Source organism: Dinoponera quadriceps, unplaced genomic scaffold (assembly GCF_001313825.1).
Source record: "Dinoponera quadriceps isolate SergipeBrazil2010 unplaced genomic scaffold, ASM131382v1 scaffold2346, whole genome shotgun sequence".
NCBI classification, from domain to species: domain Eukaryota; kingdom Metazoa; phylum Arthropoda; class Insecta; order Hymenoptera; family Formicidae; genus Dinoponera; species Dinoponera quadriceps.
The window spans coordinates 98,493-124,793 of record NW_014556388.1 but is presented as its reverse complement, the minus strand read 5'-3'; the positions used below and the strand labels follow the sequence as shown (position 1 = coordinate 124,793).

Here is a 26,301-nt window from a genome sequence, read left to right as displayed (position 1 = left end):
GGGGGGGGGGGGGGGGGGGTGGCGCGTGAGCCTCGCGCGCATATTAATCTCCTCAACCGCACATCAGCCTCTCGCCGAATCTCGTTCGTTCGCGCACTTCATCTCCCGGGCCCGCTAAACGTGGTGGCGCGGCGCGACGCAGCGTGGCGTGTACCGTCCGTACGCACCGACGACGACGCCTGCGGCAAATTGGCAAACTGCACAGTTTAACCCTCCTTCCTCCGACGTTCGCCTTCCTGCACCTCCGTCCGCACTCGTCATCGTTGCTCGCGCGATTGTCACGTAAACCGGCCGTCGATCGCTCGTCGCACGTGCAACGACGAGCAAAATCGAGCCACGAGAACGAGAGAGATGAGAGTGAGTGAGAGAAAGAGAGAGAGAGAGAGAGCCGTCTTTCCGCGCCTCAGAACAAGAGAGGAAAGCGTCCAAGGAACTTTTATATTTAACTTGTTCTTTGACTAGGCGTTGAATAACGGAGTTGCGCCTTTGTGCCGATATAATTCCGCACAAAATCAATTCATTAATTCGATTAAAGGCAAATTAGACCGAAGTTTCGTGCATACAATTGTTATTTTTTTTTCTGTAACATCCACAAAGTCAGAGTTGACTCGTACCATTCGGGGAATTTCACAGCATATTGCGATAATTTAAATGCTCAACCGTCTTCGCATACATGTGCTAAAAAAGGAATCTATATTTTTTTTTTCGTTTTCATGAGAAGAGACGCGCTACAATCACGCGAAGCTAACAAAATAAAATTTTAATGAAATCGCATTAATCATATGTATGCTATTACCGGGTTTCATTAAACTGGAAATTCGGTCAGATCCACTGCGAATCCAAATTAACCCTCTTCGTTACATTCATTACGAAGTCTCGTGTTCATCAAGTTACATGAGATTGGCGGATTCCGCGAATATTTTATATTCCACAGAGACCGGCATTCCGAATTTTTTCGTGTTAATTCGCGACTCGTATAACAGCAGCACCAATGTGCGAAAAAAAGGCGCTGCGTGCCGCTACGCGGAGAAACATCCGATGACGACGACGAAAAGTCGATTCAGAATTTCCCCGTCATCTCTCGCGAATGCGCGTCGCGGTCGCAGACAATTCGATGAGAATAAAATTGACGACGCGCATTAAATGAATCGAATTAATATGTGGAAAGCCGTGTTAGCATGTGAATTTAAATCAATACTTTTAATTAAAGTTACAGCGAAACTCTACTCCATCCAGCGGTGTACGTATGCAAAATATGTTGCATTAGCACCGAATTTCATTAAATTATGTTAAAGCCCAGTCGAATCCGCCGTGAATCATAAATTGAAATTAACGTCTTTGATTAAAATTATTTTGGGCTTGTACGTCCCATTGTTCCGCGTCGAATGTAAATAATACATGCAGAATTCGTCTATAATGCAGTCGGATCCGCCTCGACTTCATCTCCCGGGCGTAAAGTACATTCGACTGCAAAAATAAATACGGAAGAATGCGGACCGGCGACGGCGCGTCGCGATATTTTCCGCGAGACGGGCGGAAAGAAATGTCTCGCACACACACACACACAATGAGAATATTCTCAGTGGAGGCTAATTCCGCGCGCTCATCGTGTCGTAAGTCGCTATCGTGTCTCAAGATTAAGCGCAACGATGCGGCGTCGTCCTGGCGAACGCGACTACGTCACGACTCGGCGGCCTCGGCGACGTCGACGCCAAACGTCGGGTGCATCCGGTCGTGGAAGCACCGCTCGACGTCGGATATAAACGAGTTCGTATACAGTGTAGTAGGAAGCTCCTCCCTCACCACGCCCAGAGCTTCACAAGGAGTCTCGTCCTCCCACATTGCGTAGGAGGACACTTCTCTCTCTCTCTCTCTTTCTCTCTCTTCGTCTCTCGATCTTTCACTCACATTTCCTCCTCGTTCCAACCTCTTTCTCTCTCTACCTTCGGCTTCGGCTCCTGGTCTAGGAGGCGGAGCTTCTATTTCTAGCGGTAGCGCGAGAGCCAGATCGTTAAACGAGTGGGAACGACGAAGGGATAGAAGACGGAAGAGAGAATCACTAACACACGCACGAGGAAATCACTAACCCCCCTCCCCTCTCTCCTCTCGCGAACCGAGTACCCACGCTCCTCTCTTCGGAGGATGAAGAGCGGAAGATACGACCTGCGACTGGATAGCTCGGGGAAGGTGAGAGAGACGATCGTGGCTGTACGGAGGAGATGGTCTCGAGGGCGGGAGGGAGGGGGAGTCATCGACCTGAAAGCGAGAAGGGTGACGAATGCACAGGGTTGCGTATCTATAGCGCACTCGAGATAGAAACGTGCCGGTGATTCTATTACCTGGCGATGTACGGTGGTTATGACTGATCGTTACGCGAAGTGAGTCTCTTCGAGTGAGTATCAGTCTTCCGATGAGGGTTCATTAGTGTATTGATAAGTAACAGTAACGGTAATTAAGTTTAAACTACTTGACATATAAGTTTTATCTTATTAAAAACTCGAATGCTTCAATACTATATAATTCAGATTACAGATCTTACCTAGGAAAGTGTTTAATATTGAGCGCGATGGGATGAGCAGATATGTAATGAATTAAATTCCCGGAAGAGGAAGCGAGTCCAAACGCACTTCGAACGAAGATTTTCAAGAAAAAAGTAGACCAAAGCGCAAATGTCCGTAATAAATTGTTCCTTAGAAGGGGAGAAGTGTTTGAAACATATCGTATCATTTTTCATCACACCGTCAGCATCGAAATCATATGGCAATAATTAATACTTGATAGTTGAGAAAAAATAATCACGATCAGCAGCGCAATATAACCAAGTGTTCTCTCTTGGGACTAAATGCTCACTAAAGAAGAATAAACTCTATATCGCTTCAAGGATAAAGCCGTGCTACCGTAATGTTCGCTTTTTTTGCATCACGTATAAGTATGATAAGTCTCGCGAGAAGTCTGTTCGCACACGCACGTACATAGATAGATATAAAGAGAGAAGGACGAAGAGAGGACACGGAGGAAAGAGGAGAGAAAAAGAGAGAGAGAGAGAGAGACACGGAGATCGTTTCTATTGCGCAAGAATGCAGGCGGAGGAGTCTCTAGGTGCCCAATGCACATGCAGCTGTTATATAGAGCTCAGTTCGCGAGCTCCGCCTAGCCGGCTGCAGTCGGGAGGTGGTGGAGGAGGAGGACACCACCCGGCCTCTCAGTTATTTTACTCCCTGCTACGACACCGCCAATACTGCGCCACCACTATTGCCCCTACCCCTGTCCCCCCATCCCTCGACCCGCTTCTTCCACCTTTCTACGGCGACTGTGCGCGCGGGAGGCGCGGCGAAACTCTACGTCGCCGCAGTTGCAGTGCACCTCTGGCCATGATGAATAGTGCACCCTTCATTCTCCCCGCTATTTTCCTCCTTCCTCCCCTACTCCTCCGCTGCTTCTTACGAGACTCTTTCCCTCTCCCACGTGCACGAATCCCCCCCGGGTGGTCCAACCACCCCCGCGGGATCGATGACGGCTGCTTTGCGTTCGCTTCCTCGTTATCTCCTATTCGAGGAAAGCTTATCTCGCATTTATCGTGTGTTTCTTACGGTTTCCAGAAAAGTATTCCTCAAATAGACTGTTATCCGTTGGTAGAAAAGGCACTGATGTATGATTAAAGAGCAGAAGTGAAAGACGTCGGAGCTAAGTTCGTCCTGCACTATTTCGTGTTAAAAGCGTCGTTTCATCTTTGATTCTCATTACATGCTGAAAGAAAATAGGACGTTGCTTCCAGCACGAAAGCGTACAAGACGAACCTAACCTGTATGATGTGAGAGGAACATTCATGCTCTTCTTTTTTTGGCATCATTAAATTGATAATACGTACGAAATGATAGAAAATAGCTCTTAGGACGGACAAAAGGACAAATCGTGTCGAGAAAGTGGGACTATCGAGTGATTCTTGGATTGAGCCACTTTCAAGCGGATAATCCATCGGGAAACTTCATTACACGAACGTTGAAGTTTGCGAGGAATGAAAATCTCGCACATAGATGACGGTCACAGAAAAACCGCGCTTACATTTCACGTTGGTTCGGAAAAACGCGCGATTCAATTAACACAAAATCCCTAATCACTCGAGACCCGAAACGTGCGCCGAATCGTCCCTTCGCGAACAAAGGAGACCTCGGCGCGGCGACGCGTTTTTTTCCACGGCATTCAGCTTTTAATTTTATTTTTGCGCAACGGTTATACGCCACCGCGGGTTCCGCGGCAGCGCCAGGTGCATATGAAACGCGATACTTTTGACGGGAATTTTTTTCCACGGTTTTACTTTATTGTTCCGCGAGAGTGATTGGTAATTGGTCGGGCCGAGGTGGCGCGTACGTTCGCAATGTCGCCATTCGTTCGCGAACGCTCTCGTCGAATACAAACGAACGCGATGCGCGATGCGTCGTGCGATCCATAAGGCACCACCGCGCGCGTCGGTCCCTCTTTGTCGATGGAAAAAAATGCAATTAAAAATTTTCCAGGTAATATGGGTCACAGACTGTCCGTCCGTCCGTCCGTTTTTTTTTTCCAGCGCATTTCGATCCGTCGATTCCAACGTGTCGCAAAGGGTCGTCCGTCCGCTTTGGCGGCCACGTGCGCACACATAGTGCATCGTTTGCAATCCGTGCTCTATGCCTGTAATCTTTAGATTCTTCAAGTGACGCAACAGAAAGCCATGATTTTGCAGAAGCCGCGAGAAAGCGACAATCCGATTGTTAAACCCATGCGACGTATGTGTTGTCCACGGCGGAATTTCTTTCCAACCGAGTTCCAGCCTGTCCCGAGCACAATATCGCGTGTAATTCGCCCTCGACACCTCGGCGTTTAAACTGACTTGAAGTTCCTAAGTCCCAAAAATGATCGTATCCGTCTCTAGAAGTACAATGACGAGTGGATCGTATATGCGCCGCGCGCATCCAAACCGGAGATCGCGTGCCGATAGAAGTCGAGTCGTATCTTATAAAATAATAACGAAGAAACAAAATATCGGACGCAACGATGGGAGGAGGAATCGGAGGAATCATTTGTAATTCAATAATTCCAGTTCGTTTGTAATCCGGTAATCTATACTGCGGCTCGTTATTCCTGCATCATAATGAGTTTCGCGTTACTCGCCTTTTCTCGGCGCGGACAGCTGGATAATCCGCGGTAACGAATTGTTGGTTCGACCATGGCCGTTGCCGCGTTATCTGGGTCGCAATATGGACAATGGGAAAAAATAACGAAACGCGCACGTATTACAGACGGATCAGTTCCATTCTCTTTTAATAAAGGTTACACCGAGACGATGGCGCAGCGTATTTTCGTGAGATTCGTAAATATAGATTGCGATATGTCTTCGCGAAAACGCTGCGTATTATTTGTGGAATATCGGTACTCGTCTCGTAATAAATACTTGTTAAGTCAAAATATAAGTGAAACATTCGAGAATAGCACAATGTAAGATCGCTCTCATCGTCCTTTAATTCTTTGCCGTCTGGATAATCTTCGACGTTTTTTTCCTACAGTAGACTCGTAAAATTTCGATTATTTAGTATCGAGTAGTTTGTATTTGTTTGTATTGTACTTCAACATTTTAATATCTAACTAATGTAACGATATATTTATAGTAATAGATTTTTATGGATTATAATATCAATGTATAAAAAATTGATTTATACATTGAGAAATTGAAATTGAAAAAATTGGTTTATACACTGAGAAATTGAAAAAGAGAAATTGAAATTTTGCGAAGTAAATGTTTTTCGCAACATTTTCTTCGACGTTTATTGGTTAGAAAAAAATATGACTATGATGACGGAATATATATTTTCGTGAAATATATCTAAGTTTTCTTATTAACTAATTTATTTACTAGAAATAAAATTTTATTTCGTTGTATTATTTAAATAAATGTTTATTTCTATGAAATAAACCTTATATTTTACCAGTAAATTTTTAAATCTTTTTGTCTCAGTGTCAAGATCGGCTGAAACGTAACGTCGAAGTGCACTTGGCATAAAACCGCAAAGGATTAATCCTTTCTGAGGTGTCCATTTCTCTATATTTCTCGAGTCACTTATAATTTTTCTGTATAAGTATAAGTATTCTTTAATTTATTCTTATCAGGAGATGCCGTCGGAATGTTTCCCGCAGTCTCTTTAATGATAATTTTCTAAGATCACGAGAAAGCATCGACTCGTAACTCGTGACATTTTCGCGGCACGTTTACACCGGATCTCGACGGCCGCCTAATGGTCCTCTCACGCAACCACCGTAAAATAGAGAAATCATCGTAAAAGCGGCGAACGACGCGACCACCCTTCCGCCGTCGTCGAAGCCTCGGTAAGCGGGCGAAATTTGATTACTAAATAATTCGTACGACGTGATAGTAAATCGTGGGCGCCGGCTCGCGACTCGCCCTAAGAATACAAATGAGGGGGAGCTTCTACGCGCGCACACCGGGTAAATGTGTTCACGCCGGCAGTCGTTTGCGGGCAAGCTACATTCTTGAAAATGCCGCAATTATTTCACAGAAGAAAAACACGTGTGATTACAATAAACGTATAACAATTGTGGTGACGGAAATCCAAATTACGCAAAATACACTTAATAATTGTGATATTTATGTATCACATTACTTAAACAATTTATCTCAGCTAGGCACAGTAGTGCAGCATTAATATTCGATGTGAAAAAAATTTGTGCGATAACGTTGGAAGTGCTATTCGCTAGTTGGAAGCGGCTCGTCACTTTATACGTAAAGCGCGTTACTTTGTAATTTTTTTATAATGCACGTTTTGTTTACCTTATTTCTTCGTTTGTCGTTTTAACAAAATTCGATAGAGTCTACAACGAAGAAGATTGTTTCGCAAAAGAATCGTGTGATTATCCGCGGAATCGGCTGTTGTCTGATAAATGGTCCGAAGGGACCTTATCCAATCGATTTTCCAATCGATTTACTGTTATGGCAACTACGAGCGCGTTACACGCAAATTCGATTTTACCTCGCTCGCTCAATTGCTTAACATAGTTGCAGCATCACGTCTGCGAGTATTTATACTATATCTCATTGGGCGAAGTGGTACATCAATTTAGTACGGACGTACCGCGGTGTTTCGTTAACGATAAACGTTATTGGCCAATGGTGATTTAGCGGCGGTCGGCGAAAATTCATTCCCATTAAAGAATGATTGACGTAACTGACGTTTATACGGGCTTTTACACATGACATACGACACAGTCGTAACAAACCGCGATACCTCAACCGCTTCCTTCAAGGAACGGAAATTTACGTAATTCGCGATGCACCGCGTCGTTACGCGCGCATTAACCCCTCGGCGCATCAAACGTCTTTTTTTAACTCACTTTTCGCTGCGTAGCGATGCGCTTTTTCTGACGCGCGCGCAATTACCGCGGTACGTTATATTCAACGAACTGATTTTTCCCTACTCTATTATTTATGGTATAATAAAAGAACGAGAAAGTTTGAATAATATTTAACGGTGCGGCTATTCATTTTAACACTATTGTTAGACATTAAAATCTCCATTGATTTTTTCATTACATGTTCCATTCGATGTGATATCAGCGTGTAAAAACTAAACGGTTGCGAAGCTGCTTTCTGATGAAATTTTGAAAATATTACGAAGATTTATATAACAATGCAATTATTCCCCACTTCGAGTAAATATGTACAAATGAATCGAATACTCCCGGGTCAAAATGATTCTATATTACAATCATGTAAATAATTCTGTGGAACTTGAAAAACCAATATTACAAATAATTACTTTTGCCGTTTTTTTCACATTGAATTGTCTTTATGAAAAGACTTAGTTAAGAATTATTTAACTTTCGATTATCTCAATATTCTATCTGCATTGAATCTTTGCTTTTTATTTTTTTTTTTTAATCAGCAATGTATCAATAAAGTAACTCTTACTCAACTGAAGATCGTTTTATTTCTTTTCTATTTCTTTTTTAAAGTTGGAAATAGGAGTTCAATAGGAGTTAGAGATCCAAAAAGAGTGAAGACGAAGTAGTTGTAAGAGCAAAGATAATTGTTGTGTGTTCGATAATGCTGTATATTAACAAAGGTTCAAATTTAGATTCAATAGAACAACGAAGCTAAACAAAACTAAAGAGGTAGTGTTAGCAAATTCAAGATAGAATATCTTACGGTTTAAGGTGCATTATTAGACGCAAGAAACATAATATTTATTAGATTTCTGTTATATTCTAAGACCGCTATTCATAGCTGTAAAATATTTATACAATCTTTCATGGAAAACATAATAAATTACAAATGCATATTCATGTACTGTCATTCAGTTAACTATTTTATTAAATGATCACGAATCATGAATGCTGGCCTAAATTTCGACTCGAGTATCTTCTTAAATGATAAATTCGTTAAATGTCAGTTAAAATCGTAATTCTCCTGCATAATAAATCACTTAACATGCCTGGAAATATACGATATATCGCTGTTAGCGTCCTAGTTTCCCAATCCAGTATCTTAACACCTGGCTGCTCCGTTTTAGTAGTAATGACACTCGTGTAGATACGATTCGATCGAAGGAACGCATGTTAAATATCGCGATGATACAAGAGCTCGATTAAATATTTCACGAGTCGACGAAATTTATCGCGAAAATAATGAATAACACACTGATACACGCACTTCGTGGTATGCGGATCGTACGCCGTCTCGAAAAACACAACATTTGAAAAACTGGGCGATGCGCGAGTGCAAGTTCCGCTGCCTTGAAGGCCCGCAATGGTTTGGGAGTGCTGATTGTTGTGATCGCTCGGCCACTCAGTGTGATGGGGCGATGGCGGTTGGCGATTGACGCGGGATGACGTAGCTCTTTTTGCATGTTGTTTTAGTATTCGCTTGCGTCGCGTACTTTTTCATGACAGAGTCATTACGTTTCGGGCCGACGAGTGACACATATATCGCGACGTAGAGTACGGCGCGTTGGTTACAATTCTCGTCGAATAATTGAAATATTTCGTCGGTTCTCGTCGGCGTCGCTTTAATTAACGCGCGTTTCTTCGACCAAATTGTCGTATGTATGTATGTATGTATATATGTATGTATGTATGGATGTATGTGGAAGCCAAGATGCCGGGACACGATTAGCGATACATCATATATTTCCAGGTATATAAAACTTATTATACATCTTTCCGAATTTAATAGATGGATTTGACGAAGTGGCCGAGAATAAGGGGATACTTAAGTAGTAATTTAAACCAACATTTATAACTTATCGTCGCTTAACAATTACCGTTTCATGAATCTCTGATTATTCGTCAATCTGCACCCAAACTTGGTTCATACAACGAAAAATATTGATGCAAACCTACAAGATAACTTTAGGAAAAACGAAGCAATCCATTGTTAACTTAAAAAAAAGACGAAGACACAAATCTAAATTTTACGCATTTCGTTCAGGGATATACGTTTCAGATATTGGCTGTATATACGCGTCGAACAAAGCGTGCGTGCAAAAATGATTCTCGATGTGAGATTCACGGAAAATTGCGCGAACGTAAATACGCAAAACCGAAAAAACGACATCATACATTCGCGGCGGGCTAAAAATCACGACACTTCCGGTTTACGCCCGCCGTTTCACGACCGTCATCCCTCGTCGAGACGAGCGGCGCGTCCCTATGTTATATTACCGCTGCGTATTTATGCGTGCGTAAAAAAATACACGCGCGCGGATAACGCGCTAATACAGGCGCGACCCTTCGGGCCTTCGTGCGCTCGGGTCCCAATCCGAATGCATCGCGCGCTTTTACACGCGCATTGGAAAGTGCCCTTTTAAACCATCCACACACACACACGCTGAAACAAAAAAAAACCCTAACTCTTTTTTTCCAAATTATCAACGACTCTTGATGACCCTTTACATCGTTTGTGGACTTTGTTTCGTAACGTTTCGCGTTACAAAAATGTGTTTTACACGGGTGCAATTTTGGTGACACCACATAAGGATTGCGAATTCCGAAATAGAATTAAAAACGGCGGTAACAAATAACGTAAAAAAAAAAGAGTAGAAAAAAACGTAAAATATTGAAACACAGCGAGAAAAAATAATATTTGCACGACGTATTTTCCGGGATGCGGGACGATTCGGAATTACCTGCCGCCCGCTCTTATAACACATTCGGATATATATAAATAAATAATTTTTTCCACCATATGCTACTTTCGTTCGTACATACATAACGTGTGTCTCGTCGAGAGTTACATATCTAGTTATTTCGGTCGTGTCTCAACATAGCTCTATATCTGATAGATATTCCATGTATACATGCGCGATCTATAAAAACTGTTCATAAACAAAAACACGGCGACGTTATTTTTTCCGTTACACCGTATACTCGTCAACTCGTTCGCGGTTCACGCGGTTCGTAAGTTCGCTCTTACACCTTTGACGAGGGCTGCAATCGCGCAGCGCGATGCCACGTTGCAGGTGCGAGCGTGGAGGACTGTGAATGGCGAGAGGGGGATGGGGCAGGAAGGCATAGGGGGCGGGGGAGAACGAGGGAGCACGGAAATGCAGATATTTGCCAGGAAATTGATAACTCGAATAAACTCGTCGCAAAACATTCAAACAGGCTGCCAAACGGTACGATTGCACACTCCACCCCCGGCTGCGAGCCAAACACCACGTATCCCCGGCGCAACGGCTGTACATACGTTCGCGGGAGTGATACGAGCACGACCGATACAATGCGCGTATTACTTGTGCGTACCGGTATTTTCTCCGCATCGGCGAACTGATTACAAACAGATTCGCCGAGCGATTTTATTTCGATTTGTCGTGAAAAGTCGCCGGTGATTCTGTTAACGATGGAGATTAGAACCAATTTAGAGTCCGTATGTTGCGTTTCGTGCTTGAATATGCGCAATGTCTGCTTGGAATATTCTCAAACGTTGATAACAGGTTGAAAGCTCTATGATGGTTTTATACAATGACAGCTGTATATTTAATATTGTAATTATAAAATCATGAAAAAGTTATAAATATTGGTATTATCATATATTAATATATTGCCGTTTATAGTGTACATGTATACACGGGAAAAAAATTCTCATAGCTAAAAATTAGCTCCTACGAGTAAAAATTAGCTGTCCATATAATACAACTGAAATTTAGTTAATTTAGCTTATTCTTTTGTCTATGTACTTAGCTTTTAGCTCCCACAGCTAAAAACTAGATCTGGCAAGTAAATTTCAGTTGTATATATGAACAGTTAATCCCTTTTTTTCTGTGTATTTATCTCTGTTACATAACGGTTTCTTGATTATAGTAACTTTCTAATAAACGAGACCATAACGAGAGCGGAAATATCTGAGATCTCGCGGTAGCGGCAAATGTAAAATCGCATGGATTTTCGTACCGACAATAAAATTCAAGAGCGATAATCGCTATTGAAACGATGATAGTCGATTATAGAAACTTGCGGGCACGACCAAACACACGCGTTACAGACGCGAGTCAATATTAACTCGATATTTTTGCCGCACCATTAGAGTCAAATAAACGCAATGTAAATTGCACGATACGGCCGCGTATGGTTATTTGCCATAAATACCGGTGAAGCACGAGCGTGAGCGTATGTCAACCGCGCGTCTATACGCACCCTTCACGAAGCCGCTCAAAAAGGGCGCAAGTGTATAATGAAAATACCGCACTGCGGAGTATAAAATAGGCGTGCGCGCGGCCAATTCGCACAATAGCGTCGACAGATGAGATGTGGAACAATACGTTAATAATATCTACGTCACTCCGATTCGCGTTAGCGACAAAAAGTTTTAATAAATCAAACACTATTCAAAATAGTAAGGTATGTAACGAAATATTTCATTTTTCTCCTTTCACATAAAATAGATTTCAGTAGAAATCTGAACCTGAATTAATCAAGAATCGTATGTGCAAAGAGAAGGCAGGGAATAATACATCCTTTCCAAAGGGAATTCTACATCTCCTTTTTTTTTCCTTTTCTCATTGCTTACTTTATTTTTACTCCTTATATTATTTTATTTTACTCCTTATATTATTTTTCTCCCACCTGTCGTTATCAAGAAGGAACATTTACTTTCCTTCAAACCTTTCTCTTACCTGTCGTTATCAAGAAAGAACATTTACTTTCCCTCGAACATTTATTTTCTCGTTTTCTCTCTCTCTCTCTCTCTCTCTCTCTCTCTCTCTCTCTCTCTCTCTCTCTCTCCCTACACGTAGTAAGTATTAATATGGTAGTAATTTATAAAATAAACGGCGCGAAAGTCGCTACGCGACGTATGTCGTCAGCATCTTTGAAAGATGCTGCTTCCTTGGACTTTCGTGAATGAGAGAGGGACAAGAGTCTTCGCAAGATGCGTGTAATAATAATTCCCGTAATTAAAAACGTCTCTTCTCTGGGAAACACGCGAGTAATTTTACGCGACGATTGTTCCCTGTTGCGCGATGCAATGCGTCGTCACAAAGTTAGTACCGTCTAATTAACGGTGCGCTAACGTCACGTGGAGCCAACGCGACCGTTTAAACACCGAAACATCGTTATCCCCGCGTCGACGATTCGTGGGAATAAAAGATAAACGGGAGAGGGGATGCGAAGGGAGAAACCTTCTGTGTGTGTCCGACCTCTTTTTCTCTTTCGTAATTAAACGAAAATTAGTCGAGAGAAAGAGAAATAGTACGGGGGCGGGTTGACCGTCGCGCGCTTTTTTTGCCGGTAGTTAATTTACACGTAGAGATATGACTTCTCGCGAGATTGCTCGTTAACAGTAAAATTTGACGCACTCGCATCGCAAAATGCAATACATACTGTATTTACAGATCGACAAATATTGGCCCGAAATCTCGACGGCCTTTACTTTATTTTTATAATCGCGACGATTAACGCCGTTTTCTATAATGAGATAGATTACAGTGAATAATTGCTCATCTTTCGATAATGTGCCGCGAAAATCAAGCGGAATCTCATTAATGCTATTTTTCGCATCAAGCGGCGATTTCTCTCGGCGAGCGAACTCGCGAAAGAAGGCGCGCACGCGTTGCGAGGAGCGCGGAAAAAGCGGGCGACGGCGGTGACGACGTCGCCGCCGAGGGAAAAATGAATGGCTCTATCTTTCGGTAATTAAGACAGCGGCGAAAAATAAACAAACGCGCGGCAGAGAGGACGAGCCCTCCGCGCGCTGCCCCGGGGCTGCCCCCGTGGCACAGCTGTTACGTCGCCGGGGCTCAAATAAACGACTTAGGTAGATTAAGCATACAAATCTCAGTGCGCTCTCTTTCCGTTAGCCAGCCTCGACTCGCCCGCGCGACGGGGTCATCGTGAAAAAATATACGGGGTGTCCACCCCGAGAACCTCGCATCGCGAGATCAACGGCGATACGCGCTCTCGAACAATATACGGCGAGTGTTTCTCTCTTTCTCTCTGTGTGTCTCTCGCTTATCTTCTTGAGACGCGGCAACGCGCGCTTCGAAAACCTCGGACACGCAGCTGAGTTTGTTTATCGTACGGAACGCTCGAAGATCAACGCGCGGTAAGATCTTTGTTGAGATTACTTCGATCGAGAGACGCTTCGCGAAGACTCACGAAGGAGGGAAGACTCCCTGAGGATATTCTACGATTTTCTCGAGGCGCGATGTCTCATTAATGTATTAACGAAGCTTAGCGAATAATATCGAAGATGCGAGTTCGGTGAAATTACTCAAGTTAATATTGCGTGAAGAACGAAGATGATCAGTGCAAGTGACGGCAAGTGTTACGATAGCCGTGAATCGTATGTATTAATTAAATCGAACGATTCGAATATGAACCAAGTTCTACTGAGGCGATAATGATTCACTGCGTTGATCGTCAGTCGCTCGTTCGTTAAACACCGACAAACGTTACATAGGCGCGGAGCAACTTCGAGAACGGACAATACTAGTCTTCATGTTTAATAAAAATCAACTTACAGTCAATTACTATTTTAAACGTGTGTGTATGTATATACAATTTTACAATGAAACCCAGAGTTGGGAAAGTTACTTTTGAAAAATAATTCGTTACTCGTTACCCACTGAAAAAAAATAACTGTTACCGTTATCGTTACTTGAAAAATGAGTCGTTACGATTTCATCGAGTTTTGAATATATCTTTTTGATCTACCTGTGAAATATAACTTTTCTTTAATCTCTCTGCCGCGCGAGAGTTCGAGAGTTCTTCCCGGCAAGTTAAAGGGTCTCAACCTGCTCAATCAGTCCGCTCTCGAAGCCGTTCGCGCGACGGTAAATAAAAAAGCAAAAGTCATGCAATCAGACAGTATCGTACTCACGTCTGTATGGTCGTCCCTCCTCCGGAGTGGATCGTTCGGTGTTCTCAGAACCAGGTGTAGCATTGGCGTCGCGGTCCTCCTCGTCAGGGGTTGTGCCACGATTTGGCACGGAACCGGTGCCGCCGGTACCGGTGGGCGATCGGCTCGCGGAGCCAGCCGGGCTCTGCGGGCCCCCGACTTCCTGGCTGGCCGCGGCGGCAGCGGCGGCGGCTGCGGCGGCTGCCGCGCCGGAAACAGACACCACCGCACCCCCGCCAGCGCCCGGTAGGGACGTGGGCGAGAACATGTTCGACATGCTCGTGAGCGAGCCGATGCTGGGCAGACCGCCGTTTCCCGGCACCGCGCCGTTCCCGGTCTCGACCTTGAGGCACTTGCTGGGGGGCGCGAACGCGGACGGCACCAGAGGCCGGAACCCGCCAAAGGGCAGTCTATGGTCGAGCGGGTGCAGGAATTGCGGCGGCAGATGCAGCATGTGATGCAAGCCGTAGCCCAGCGACGCCGCCGTGCTGAAGGGCACCTGCAGGTCCTTCGAGTCGGTTACCTGGGAACACGAAAAGAAAAGAAGACGGTTGAGAGAGAGAGAGATAAGCTAAGTAGAAAGATCACAGCGTCTGACTCAACCAAACTGAACAGATCGTACTTAAATATCCATGTGGAACTTGATTCTTGATTACTAAATGGGGTGTAAGTGTTAGTAAAAGGCACATCGTGATGTAATAAATTTGATCAGGAATAGTTCATAAACAACGAAATATAGAAGATTTCCGACAGACCAGTAAAAAAACATGTCTCGATATGATCTCACTCGAATGTGAGAATTAATGAAGTTACCGCAGATAAACGCAATGATTAAGCTTGTCTTGAATTCACGCATTATTATACTTATCGTATTTTTCTTTTTTCATTTTCACACTATCATTTTATACTATTTTTCTATTTCCCACGTACTTTTTTATATATTATTTTTTTCTTCGTGTCTTAAAAACATGGTACTAAAGGAATATCTCCCGTAAATAATTAGATAAATAAATTATCCAAATAAACTCACATATTATTCAAAGGTTAACACTATTGTATGATGATGAACATTTAGATCATTTAATGCGATAAGGGGATTTCTTATCCAACATTTTATTACTAGGTTTTGCGCACCGTCAATTTTTCGAATCACGTGTCTTTAATCCCCACTCTGCGGTATTAACTTCAGTGGTATCAACGTTCGCAAAGGAACCATCGATATTTACTCTGATTTCGAGGAACACGCGCGTTATCGAGCTTGGCGGTATAACTTTATGCCGTGTACGCGATGAACGGAAAAATGTTTGAATTGCATAACTCGATAGCTCATTTGCAGCGTGTGGGTATTTCCGCGCTTTCGGCTACGTCTGAATGACATATAATATCAAAGCAGCGTGGCGGTATACTGTTAATAACGCGAAACCACTGTGTTATAATAATCCGTCAAAACCTGAAGCTCTTCTCCCTCCCCTGTCCCGCACCGTTCGTTCCCTTCCAATCCCGTCAGTTGTATCATTCAATTCGCCGTGATTGACGAGTCTATTAAGCCGCATACTGAATACTCGGCTGAAGCATCTACGCATTGGGTTTTGTAACATTTATAATGCAAGAATTACCGGAATGTATTGAACAAAAGCGAAGTAATAACGAAAAGGGCGTTTTGTGTTACCGATGCCTCGACTTCGTCGTGAAATGCAAAATGACGCGAGCGACATGAGAGATTTGTTTCGACGCTTAACGCCGACGCGTGTATCTCGACGACGACGCATGTGCGCATTTCGTCGTATTTCAAAAGTATTTACGAAACTGTTTTTGAAATTCATTAGAAGAGAAAATTGTTTGTTATTTCGTAATATTTTGTAAAAGTCTAAAGAAATATGACGTGTGTGGTTTAAAAAACGGTGGAATTATTTGCTCGTTGTTTCCGTTATCGCGGGGAAAATATGTATGCCGTGTATGTATTTCGAGATCACTACAATTTCTTTTAACTGTGTATATTTTCAACAAAACTCCATTTCGCAACAAACCGTTTCGCGACAGGATACATAGAATATTATGAAGAGAGAGAGAGAGAGAGAGAGAGAGAGCTCTATATCGAAAGATTCATCTCCGTACAAAAAAGTAAACGATAAGCCACGGTTACTCGTCAACATCCCCATCGCGACTAAGGGTTGCAGAGTGCAGAACGGAAGTGCGAAATGATTTCATCGGCGAGAACGGACAGCTGGTTTCCGGATAAACATTTCATTCGACCGATAATGACGCGGGCGATGAGTTACACGCGCGGGTATTAGTACGCCGCGATTAGTTTATTATTCTTTTATACGGGGAAATGAGGTTCGCGTTCGCCCGGCCCGGCGTATTTGCGCTCGTGGTCCAATCAGTGATTTATTAGGTATTCATTATTATTTTAATTGCGGCCCCTGCCCTTTTTTCGCGACCGAGCGACCGCGCGACGCGCACCGCTTGCATATTTGCAATAATCTTCTTTTTTTACCTCCTCCCTCTCCCTCTTTCTCTCTCTCTCTCTCTGTCTATCTATCTTTCTCTCTCTACCACTCGCTCCCGCGGGCGACGAAACGCGAGCGTATTTTGTCATCGCACCACCGCAATTAGGTTCGCCCCGAAATTATCTCATTTTTTAACGACGCTGAATTTTGATGCAACCCGCTCTCTCGCCGTCTCTCTTGTTCTACCGGTGCTGTTCTGTATCTACCGCGTTATTCGCACCGGCGTTATCCGTGTTACCCGATTGATGTCCCGCGTGTATGAAAAATATTCGAGCGCGTTTAAAAACGCCGCCGAATTCGTTTATAATTAACCACGCCGTCCGTTCGTTAAATGTTTGCAGCAATCGCGGTTATGTGATAGTAATATGCGCGGAATAAAATCGTATCTCCTAAATGAATCTCGTTATTATCGGATATAATACTCGTATTTTCTATAATTCGCATCGTGAGACATACATTGAAAACGTCATGCACAATTTATCGATCACTCCTAAAAGGAACAAATGATTCGCAATTATTCAGAAAATGATACAACTAGCTTGAATTATATCATAGATTCTTAATTATAAAGAATACTTACTGCGTGTATATCGCTGGTTTTGTTGGTTCTCTTTTTAATTATAACTCGTAACACTGCATAAGTGTCACAGACAGATCCAGTGATGTGCAATTTATGGTGTACGTTTCCCTTCACGATTTATACATGAAAGATGAATATAAAAATTTTCATATTTTTATTTAAACTTTACATACGTATGCATACGCGGCAACATGTGAGCCGGACAAACAGTCAAATTCATAATACGATATCACAAAGAGTACGATGATAAATATATTTTTCATTTCGATATTTATTGTATCTCCGTAGACGAACTTCGTATAAAACAAAATAATATTCTGCCCCTCGACAGAAGAAAATTGCGCATCACTGGCTTAATATTACCTATTATTCGTGCATGCACATCTATACACACGCGCACAGGCAAGTTTCTATTCATCGCGCACATTAATTAGTACCCGCGTGCATAAAGCGGCACAGACATGCAAAGCGGAATGAGAGTAACTCGAGCTGTTCGACGCGCACGCTCGTTGAAATCAATGCCAGCAATTATTTTTTGTGTTATTTGTTTATTTTATACACATTTCAAGTTGTTTTTCTGCCAAATCGTGACGTACGTTACCGTCGAACACGATACACTCGAATTACCGCAGTGCAATTTCGATGCACATGATGCGAGCGTGAAAGTGATTTAACCCTTTCAGATTCGCTGATAAATCCCACTCGTCGTCCCATCAACATAGTAAAACATTTGTACAAACAACGTTAATTCAAACAATGCGACGGAATAATTATTTCGCGTGATTATAAATAATTACACGAAACGACTGCTTTACGTTAATCCGCAAGAATTGTACGTAATAAATAATCAGGACGACTACACATGCGACAATATCTTTCGCCTTTAAATGACGTGAAATTCCGATAATACCAAGAAAATCTGAAAATTCGTATCTGAAAGTCAAAGGATTGAAGAGCGTTTCAACAAGCATGCGGAGCACACCATAACCCGTATAAGTGCAAGCTGATGTGGAAGCTTAGGCTTAGGCGTTAGAAGGGCAAGGACAATGGGACACTAACTTGTGGATTGAAGGGTCTTTGCATTCTCAAGGCCTCGGGCAACGTTCCGGGCTGCGAGAACACGACCAGAGACGGCGGCGGTAGGTGATTCGGAACGTACGCAGAATTATCCATCTAAAAACATACATCGTCGTTTTCTTCTCCCCTTTCGTCGATCTTACTCTTTCCTATTTTTTTAGTATCGCGATTTCGTTGACGCGAAACTCGAGAGAAAATTTCGCGTGAAAGCGCGACCGTGGAAGACGACGATCCGATATATTTTGTTAATCGCGTTTACCGGCTAATCGATCATTAATTGTTAAGCGGATTTACGGGTTAATCGGGTTTTCGCGATTTTCCGTGATAATGTAATTGCGAATATATTACTCGTTGTGCGAGGCTCGTGTTTACTTCTTGATCGGTGATTTTTCTCGGTTTGTTGTTTCACGTCTTTTTGAAAAACTGAATTCCTAGTGTCTCTTTATCAATACAAAACACACAGGCATTTTCTCATACATTTCTTTTAAAATTTATTAAATATACATTTCTTATCTCGCTGAAAATCTCGCTTAACGTGGATGAATGTTACGGTTTTATTTAAAATTAGTTACTAGAAATTAAGAAATAATTCTTAATAAACCTCTTTCAACAAATATTAAGAAAAAATTTCTAAAAATTTAATAAAATTATGTATTAAAATTTATATATAAAATGCTAAGTTTTTACTATTTATTATCTTATTCAATTGCATTTTTGGAGAATTTCGATTAATCTTTATTGTTATCTTGATTAACGTAATAATTCCAATTTTATGATTTCAAAGTAAGCACAAATGGATACTAACAGTCTCCGATCGAGAAGCAAATTCGATTAACACGCTCAGCAATGAGAATGATATCGTGACGCATCAATTACGTCGATGAGAATTACGTCGATGAGAATTACGTCGTGGTTTCAGGATGGAATAAAATTACGATCTTAGTTCGATTTCTTATCAGCGTTTCGCGTAAAATGGACCGATTAATTACGTGAATCTCGAGACAGGAATAACCAACAACGTTTCCTGTCGACTATATGCAATGATTAGAAATCATTATTTGATAATCATTTTTTAACCGTATTTTCGAAATTAATTTTTGAATGTTGAGGATCGATTCATGACCGATTCATACTTCGTCGTATGCCACTTCTTCGTAAGATATTCGTAGATATTTTTTCGTCGGATACTTCATGATACTGAGACGTTTCATCCTTTAAAATTCATAGTTTGATATTTCATCGTCCGTAACATTAGACATATGTATTTACGTGATATAAGTCTGTCAAACTTTATTGTTTACCTTCCCAACAATATAGCATATTAAATATCTTTTACCTCACTAAGCTGTTGAGCCTATTAAATATTAAAATTAAAAATAGTGAAAGAACTAGCAGACATTTTTTTACGCAAAGTGAAGTATGAAATTCAATATCAATAATAAATCTTCTGCTGTCATATATAAATGTCATATATGCAATGAAATATCATTAACGAAGAAGTGTAATAGACGACAAAATATCTGAGAGTCTATTAACAAGTGTTCAACGACGAAGTAACTTTTATCATTTTTGCCGTTATTATCCATGTATCTCGGGCGCATGAAAAAACTAGGTTTCGAATACGTGAATCTCGGAAAAATTTAATAAAATTTCTGCAAGTTTTCAGATCACGCGATCAAAAAATCAATCAATTGTCTGAATTAAATTCTGGGTTCTGAAATTTTAGATCATTACGCATTCAAAAGATCCTCGACTCTCAAAATTCTCGATATTCTGGACATTGTGTATTCTAAAATGTGCATACTATAAAACGTTTGAAATCACATGTCAATACCTTATCACTTATCGAATTAATTGCAAAATTTTCCCATATTGTTCAATACGAAGTATCGACGTACGTAGTGTAAATAATCTACGATAATATCGGATATTATTGGAATTATCGCGATTATTTTTCAAAAAAAAAAAAGTAATCGGACACTAGCAAGTCTGCTTACAATTTACTCGATATTTTCTTCTGCAAAACGCTATTTAATGGAATACATCAACGTGTCGCGGCACGAGATCGCGGTACACCGCGTGTATCATTAATTATCGCGATTGTCAATTAATCACTAGCATTGTGTGTCGGGTGTCGAACCGCCGACAATTTCTGCTACTTCTAATCTTTCAACCAGAAAGCTATCGAATTCGATCCGCGAGTAATTGCGTCGATCGATGGCCAGATCGCCTTCTCTTGCGCGACGGGCGATCGAACGAGGACGCTCGCTCCGATAGGAAATCACACGCAAGAAAAACATTAGCGAAAACGATGTACGACGAATACATTATACGGATAATATGCAGATGCTCACATTTTTTTTTCTACGAGCGATTAACGAAAGATTTGAAATACTTAACTGTTCTTACTTTAACGTTGTCTGATTTATTATTTTCGTTATACCGCAAGATTTAAGGTTAAAAAGTAAAAAGTGAAACAAAAATTCGAAATAAAAAATAATGTTTTATGTAATTTGTGTAACCTCATATTAACCTCGTATTGAAAATAACGACACTCTGAACTGAATACCGATATGGCGTAAGAGTGAAATAATTATAATCAAAATGATTATAATCACTGGCTTTGTCAGATGATGAGCAATTTTGCGCAGTCGAAGTTTTAAAAGAGAGTATTCAAACGAATAGCTATATTTAACATCTCGCGCACATCTCACGAGTAATGCGATAATATCGTAATGTGACAAAAGTAATGGAAGTGACAATTGATTGAAAATGTTACTTTGAGCAAACAGGTTTCGAATTCACTTCACGTCTAAATCATTTTATCCCCGGCGAGTATTGAAATGTACATACGCATACGTTTGCGCGAAATTTCATTTCTCCTCCCTCGCGATAATAACGTTATGCAGCGTTTGCCGCGTTTTCGACGCAATTTTTCACACAACGCTAATGCGATACCCTTGTTACTCGCAACGTACGGTATAGATTCAAACGCGAACTACATGCATCGTAGTTATTTTTAAACAGTCTCCTTTATACCGGCAGCAATTCAGTAACACAGATACGAGTCTCTCTCGTCAATCGCTCGTGAATCAGCTGATTCGACTGACACTTTTATGACGTTTATCTAATCAGCTAATACACAACTGTCGTTGAGGAAACTATATATAACGAAACTAGAAATTCAGAGTCATTCTGACACGTCATACGCGGGTCCGAGAAACAATATTTGCGATAGAACCGCGTGTGATCTCCGTGACGTCAGCGGTAGTTCCAGGTGCAAATTCAAATATAACCATACACACAAAGTATATCATGGAATAACGTTCTCTCTCACATGAAATTGCATCGACAACCGAGGATCTTCCGACACTTTTCTAAAATCGAAACGCATCAACGAGACTTTGGAACAGCGACGCTCTCGCTGCGAAAAACCCCCGAAACCGACGACGTTTCTCATCACAATTACTTGCCATTCTCGTGATCCGACGTTTGTACATTCTCTCTCTCATTCGCTTCGAAGCGCGGCGTGAACACTGAACTTGAAGTGAAATTGGCCGAACAGAGTTTCCGCGAATTCGGGCCACGACGTTCTCATTGCTCGAGCGCGGGAAACAGCGAACTCGCGCGCAACGCAACGTGACACGACGTTACGCGACGCGACGCGACACGCCGACTCGGCGAGATCCGCGCTCTCGAAAGCATGACATGGTTTTTTATCACCAGTGCGCGTACGTTTTCCTCGTGTGCACTGAGAAACTGGTGCGCGGCTAGCCGCGGCACGCGGCTGTCCGAGAACATTCACAGAACCTCACAGGGCCCGCTGCTCGTCTCCGTCGCTGCGCGTATCCACCAGACGCGAGTGCAACAACTTCAACAACAACATTAACAACAACGGCGGTGACGATGACGACGACCACGACGACGACGACGAGAAAAACTCGCGGCGCACCATCCTCTCAAACGTTCCCGCTGTTTCGAAAAACGCGCGTCGGTCTAACGTCGCTCCACCTAACCTGCAGGCGCGCGCAGCAGCTGTCAGTCGTGGCCGACGACGATCACAAGCCCGCGCGACCGGCCGGCAGGGAGACGACGACGGTCCACCACGGGAGAGATCGTCCTCGTACGTACGATTGTGACACACGTGTGCGCGCGGAGTAAACACCCAACGCGGTAGACAGCCGTGACACGGCCGCCGGTGGCTGCGTTCGAAAATTCAAATCCGCCGCGTCCCGCCACTACGACCGACAGGTCCGGCGACCTAACCTCAACCGCGGCTGTGGTATCCGCGTCCAGTATCTCGACTGGCGATCGGTATCACCCCCGTTCGGGCTCTGTAACGCACTGCTCGTATTGAGAGTCAGGTGAATGAAAGAGTAAGAGAGAGAAAGAGAGAGAGAGGGGAGGGTATACGGAGAAAGAGAGAGAGAGGGGGAGAGAGCAAGACAGAGAATGACAGAACAGGGGGGTACGAACGGGCGAAGCAAAGGGGAGAGAGAGAGAGGGAGAGAGAGACAGAATGCCGCCAGGCCCGTGCGAGCAACCTCGTGGACATGCGAGTGCAGACTGATTGGAGCGTGGAGTGTGAGGGTACTTACCCACGAGTCGCGGGTTCGGTGGCGGTGGCGGAGGCGAGGTAGAGGCGTGGAGGCACCGACCGGCGGCAGCGGTGGCGGCGGCGGTGGCGGTGGTAGCGGCGTGCGCGTGTGTTTCCGCCGCCATGACTGGCGCCACCGTAGCGACAGAGCGCACACGCTCGTCACGGCGCACGCGCGACCTGCGCAGTCGCGCGCCGCGCAGGCACGCGCGACGCTCGCCGTGGAGCTCAATCGCGCACCGGACGCGCAGCCAGCAGCACGCGTCGCGCGTACAGCTGTTGCCCGCGATCGCGCGCTCCGATTTGGACGGTGCCGCGCGCCACTCAACTCCCGTTCGTCATTCAATCGTTGTTCCCACGCCGCTACCCGCGTCATTTCTTTTCAGAAGTACGAACGACGTTTGTGAGACGTCGCCGGCGTCAAATGCAATGGGAAATGTCGCTTCCACCTTAGCCGTGTGTGTAATATCGTTGAATTTAATCGAAAACCGAAAATTTCGGCACTCGGACAGCTGCATCTGACATTGCAAATATTATGACGAGAATGCCTTAAGCCTTGCCCGACTGAAACGAACAGTCGAATTTTTTTTCTGATCGCGAAACTGGTAAAAAAATTGGTGACAATTTTTTGACAAAAAGTCATGCGAGTACCGTTGCATGATCAATCGCTTTTTATAAATACATGCTGGGCACATGGAAATTACTTCAAATATCATCACTTCCATATAGTTTTACAATCATTTGATGTTTTAAATTTTTTGATTATATTTTAATTTATGTCAATTTATTATTTTTTCTCTTTCAAAAACGTTCCAATTATTTATACACGACACTGTAGTAATTATCACATGCAAATGAATATTATAAAGTAACCTAGAACCGAATAAAAATAACTCTTGTGATTTTTTGACATTTTAGAAAAATATTCCTGACACAATATCGATAGACATTCTGGAAAATCAGGAAATATACAAAGATTTCAACAAAAAATATATTATGATTAAAAATATATTGGCTTAGATTTAGACGTACAATAGATAGGGCATGATGATTGAAAGATTCAAAAATGCGTTAAATAAATAATTAAAACATAATGTAATATGAAATAAAATATACAATTTAAAGTATATCATTTTGCGTATATTTCTGTTATGATATATTTAAAAAGATTACGAGAAATATTTTATTTTTAAATTAGAATAATACATAATTTGAATGTGAGATGACACGAGGAATGACGAATTTTACTTTAGTAATAATATGCAAGCGGAAATAAATTTCAAGAATTCAAATACCCTCCTGATGTTTAGTGAAACAAAAATTAGCTTAATCGAAATTTAACATATAAATCAGCATTCAAAAAATTTAATTTATATAGCGAAACCTATTCGAGCTTAGCGCCTGCATCGCAAATTAATTAATTCAATTACTATCTAATATTACAGGGTGCATACGGCTTCAGGATTCATATTTCGAAACTACAAACTGTTTATAAAACAACTGTCAATTACTAAGCCACGACAATTAATCAGTAAACTAACCGCAGTAGCACTTGAGCGATTAATAATAACTATTAATTAACAGAAATGTAAATGTCATCGTATTAATCGTCACATATTCATACAACGAAAAAAGCAAAAAAACTTTTTCCGACTTTTAACGATATGACAGACTAGATACGTCATCTGGCGGAGAAGTTGAAAATTATAAAATTTGCTTACTCGATCAATCATGAAGAAGAAACGATATCTAATATAATAGAAAAATGAGTGATTATATGATATGATTATATGTCGTTAGAATGCAGAGATTGACATAGTGCTCTTTTTTTAATATAAACTAAAAATAATAAAACTATATATTATCAGTCAATGTTCGTGACATTTCCACAGAAATAATAGCAATGCACTTTTATTCAACTGCTATTTAAATAACATTTGAATAAACAGACTTCTTTTTGATCAACGATTACTTTAGGACATTAACTTGGACCGAAAGATAACGTATTGTCAGATAGCACATGTAGCGCCATCTGTGTCCAGGTAGAAGAAACTTTTCCACTTATCTCAATAAACCGCCATAAAAAATTCGAACGCGATGTACGTTACATCCGAAAAATAATTAGGAGGACAAAAGGTACAGGTGACTTACCGAAGCATGAAAGCGTCGAATCTCGACATGCATCCTGTCAAACGAAATAAATGCGTTTCCTCCATTTCGCTCGTACAGGTTCGTGTTAGTCAACATGATCGAGCTCTCCTCTCGGTTGCGAGTATCCAGAGACATCGCATTCCGCAGCATTCGCGCGAAACGCTTGATAGGTTAAAACGATCGTCCGTTACTAGACTCGGCATTCCCGACCTTTGTTAGCGCACGAGATCCGCTGCCGACGCGGAAATAGACGCGGAGTTCGAAACGAAAGAGTTGCAGTTCGAGTACACTTGCTACACTTCGCTCGTCGAATCCGTGTTTCATCGCGACGCGCGAGGCGCCGGTCGGTTACGCATTCAATCGCACTCACGCAGGCCGTTTTCAGCATTCTCATCTCCGCGTAAATTGTAACGGCAAATTTTCCGCTGTGTATGCGATTCCTCCTGTGTGAAATATTCGATTTAATAAAAAATTATGTTTCCTGCGCTGCAAGTCGACGTTATCGCTGAAGAATGTACATTGCTTATCTTCGATAAGAAAAAAACGGCCGTAATCGGCGATTTCCACCATCTCTTCCCGAACTAGGTGTCGGTTTACGGCATTTGACAATGTCTAGACGGCCCGTCGATCCCGGGGACGCGAATAACGTCGCCGGCGCGAGGAGGGAAGAGGTCGGCCACTTTACACGTGGAACCGGCACGTGTACGACCATCGCATTGACCTCCGTCCGAGACGACCGTCCACCCTGAGGGGCCGATGATTCATCGCGTTTCGCGCTCCTTCGGGGAAGACAAATCACTTCCGCCCGTTTCGGGGGGCTGCGTGACCGAGATCGTATCTTTCGGGCCCGAATATATAGGTAAGAAAATTGTATCTCCTTCTTCCTTTTCGACGGTCTCTTGCGCGTCGATCATTTCCCGGGAAAAAATCATTATATATGTATAATTGTATAAAATTATATGTGAATTTTGCTCATATATGTCTATACGAAAATGTTATGTCATTC

The 26,301-nt window shown here is 42.5% G+C and overlaps 1 protein-coding gene across 1 annotated transcript in view; it reads right to left on the bottom strand.

Annotated features, from left to right (window-relative positions):
- Positions 1–23,270, bottom strand: part of LOC106747290 (E3 ubiquitin-protein ligase Rnf220-like) — a 188,709-nt gene extending 165,439 nt beyond the window's left edge. The window contains exons 1-3 of the mRNA XM_014624684.1: positions 23,146–23,270; positions 18,530–18,643; positions 14,363–14,903 (exon numbers count right to left, since the gene is read on the bottom strand). Coding sequence (XP_014480170.1) covers positions 14,363–14,903; positions 18,530–18,643 — 655 coding nt within the window. The 5' untranslated portion in view covers positions 23,146–23,270. The remainder of the gene's footprint in view (positions 1–14,362; positions 14,904–18,529; positions 18,644–23,145) is intronic.
- Positions 23,271–26,301: the final 3,031 nt, after the last annotated feature.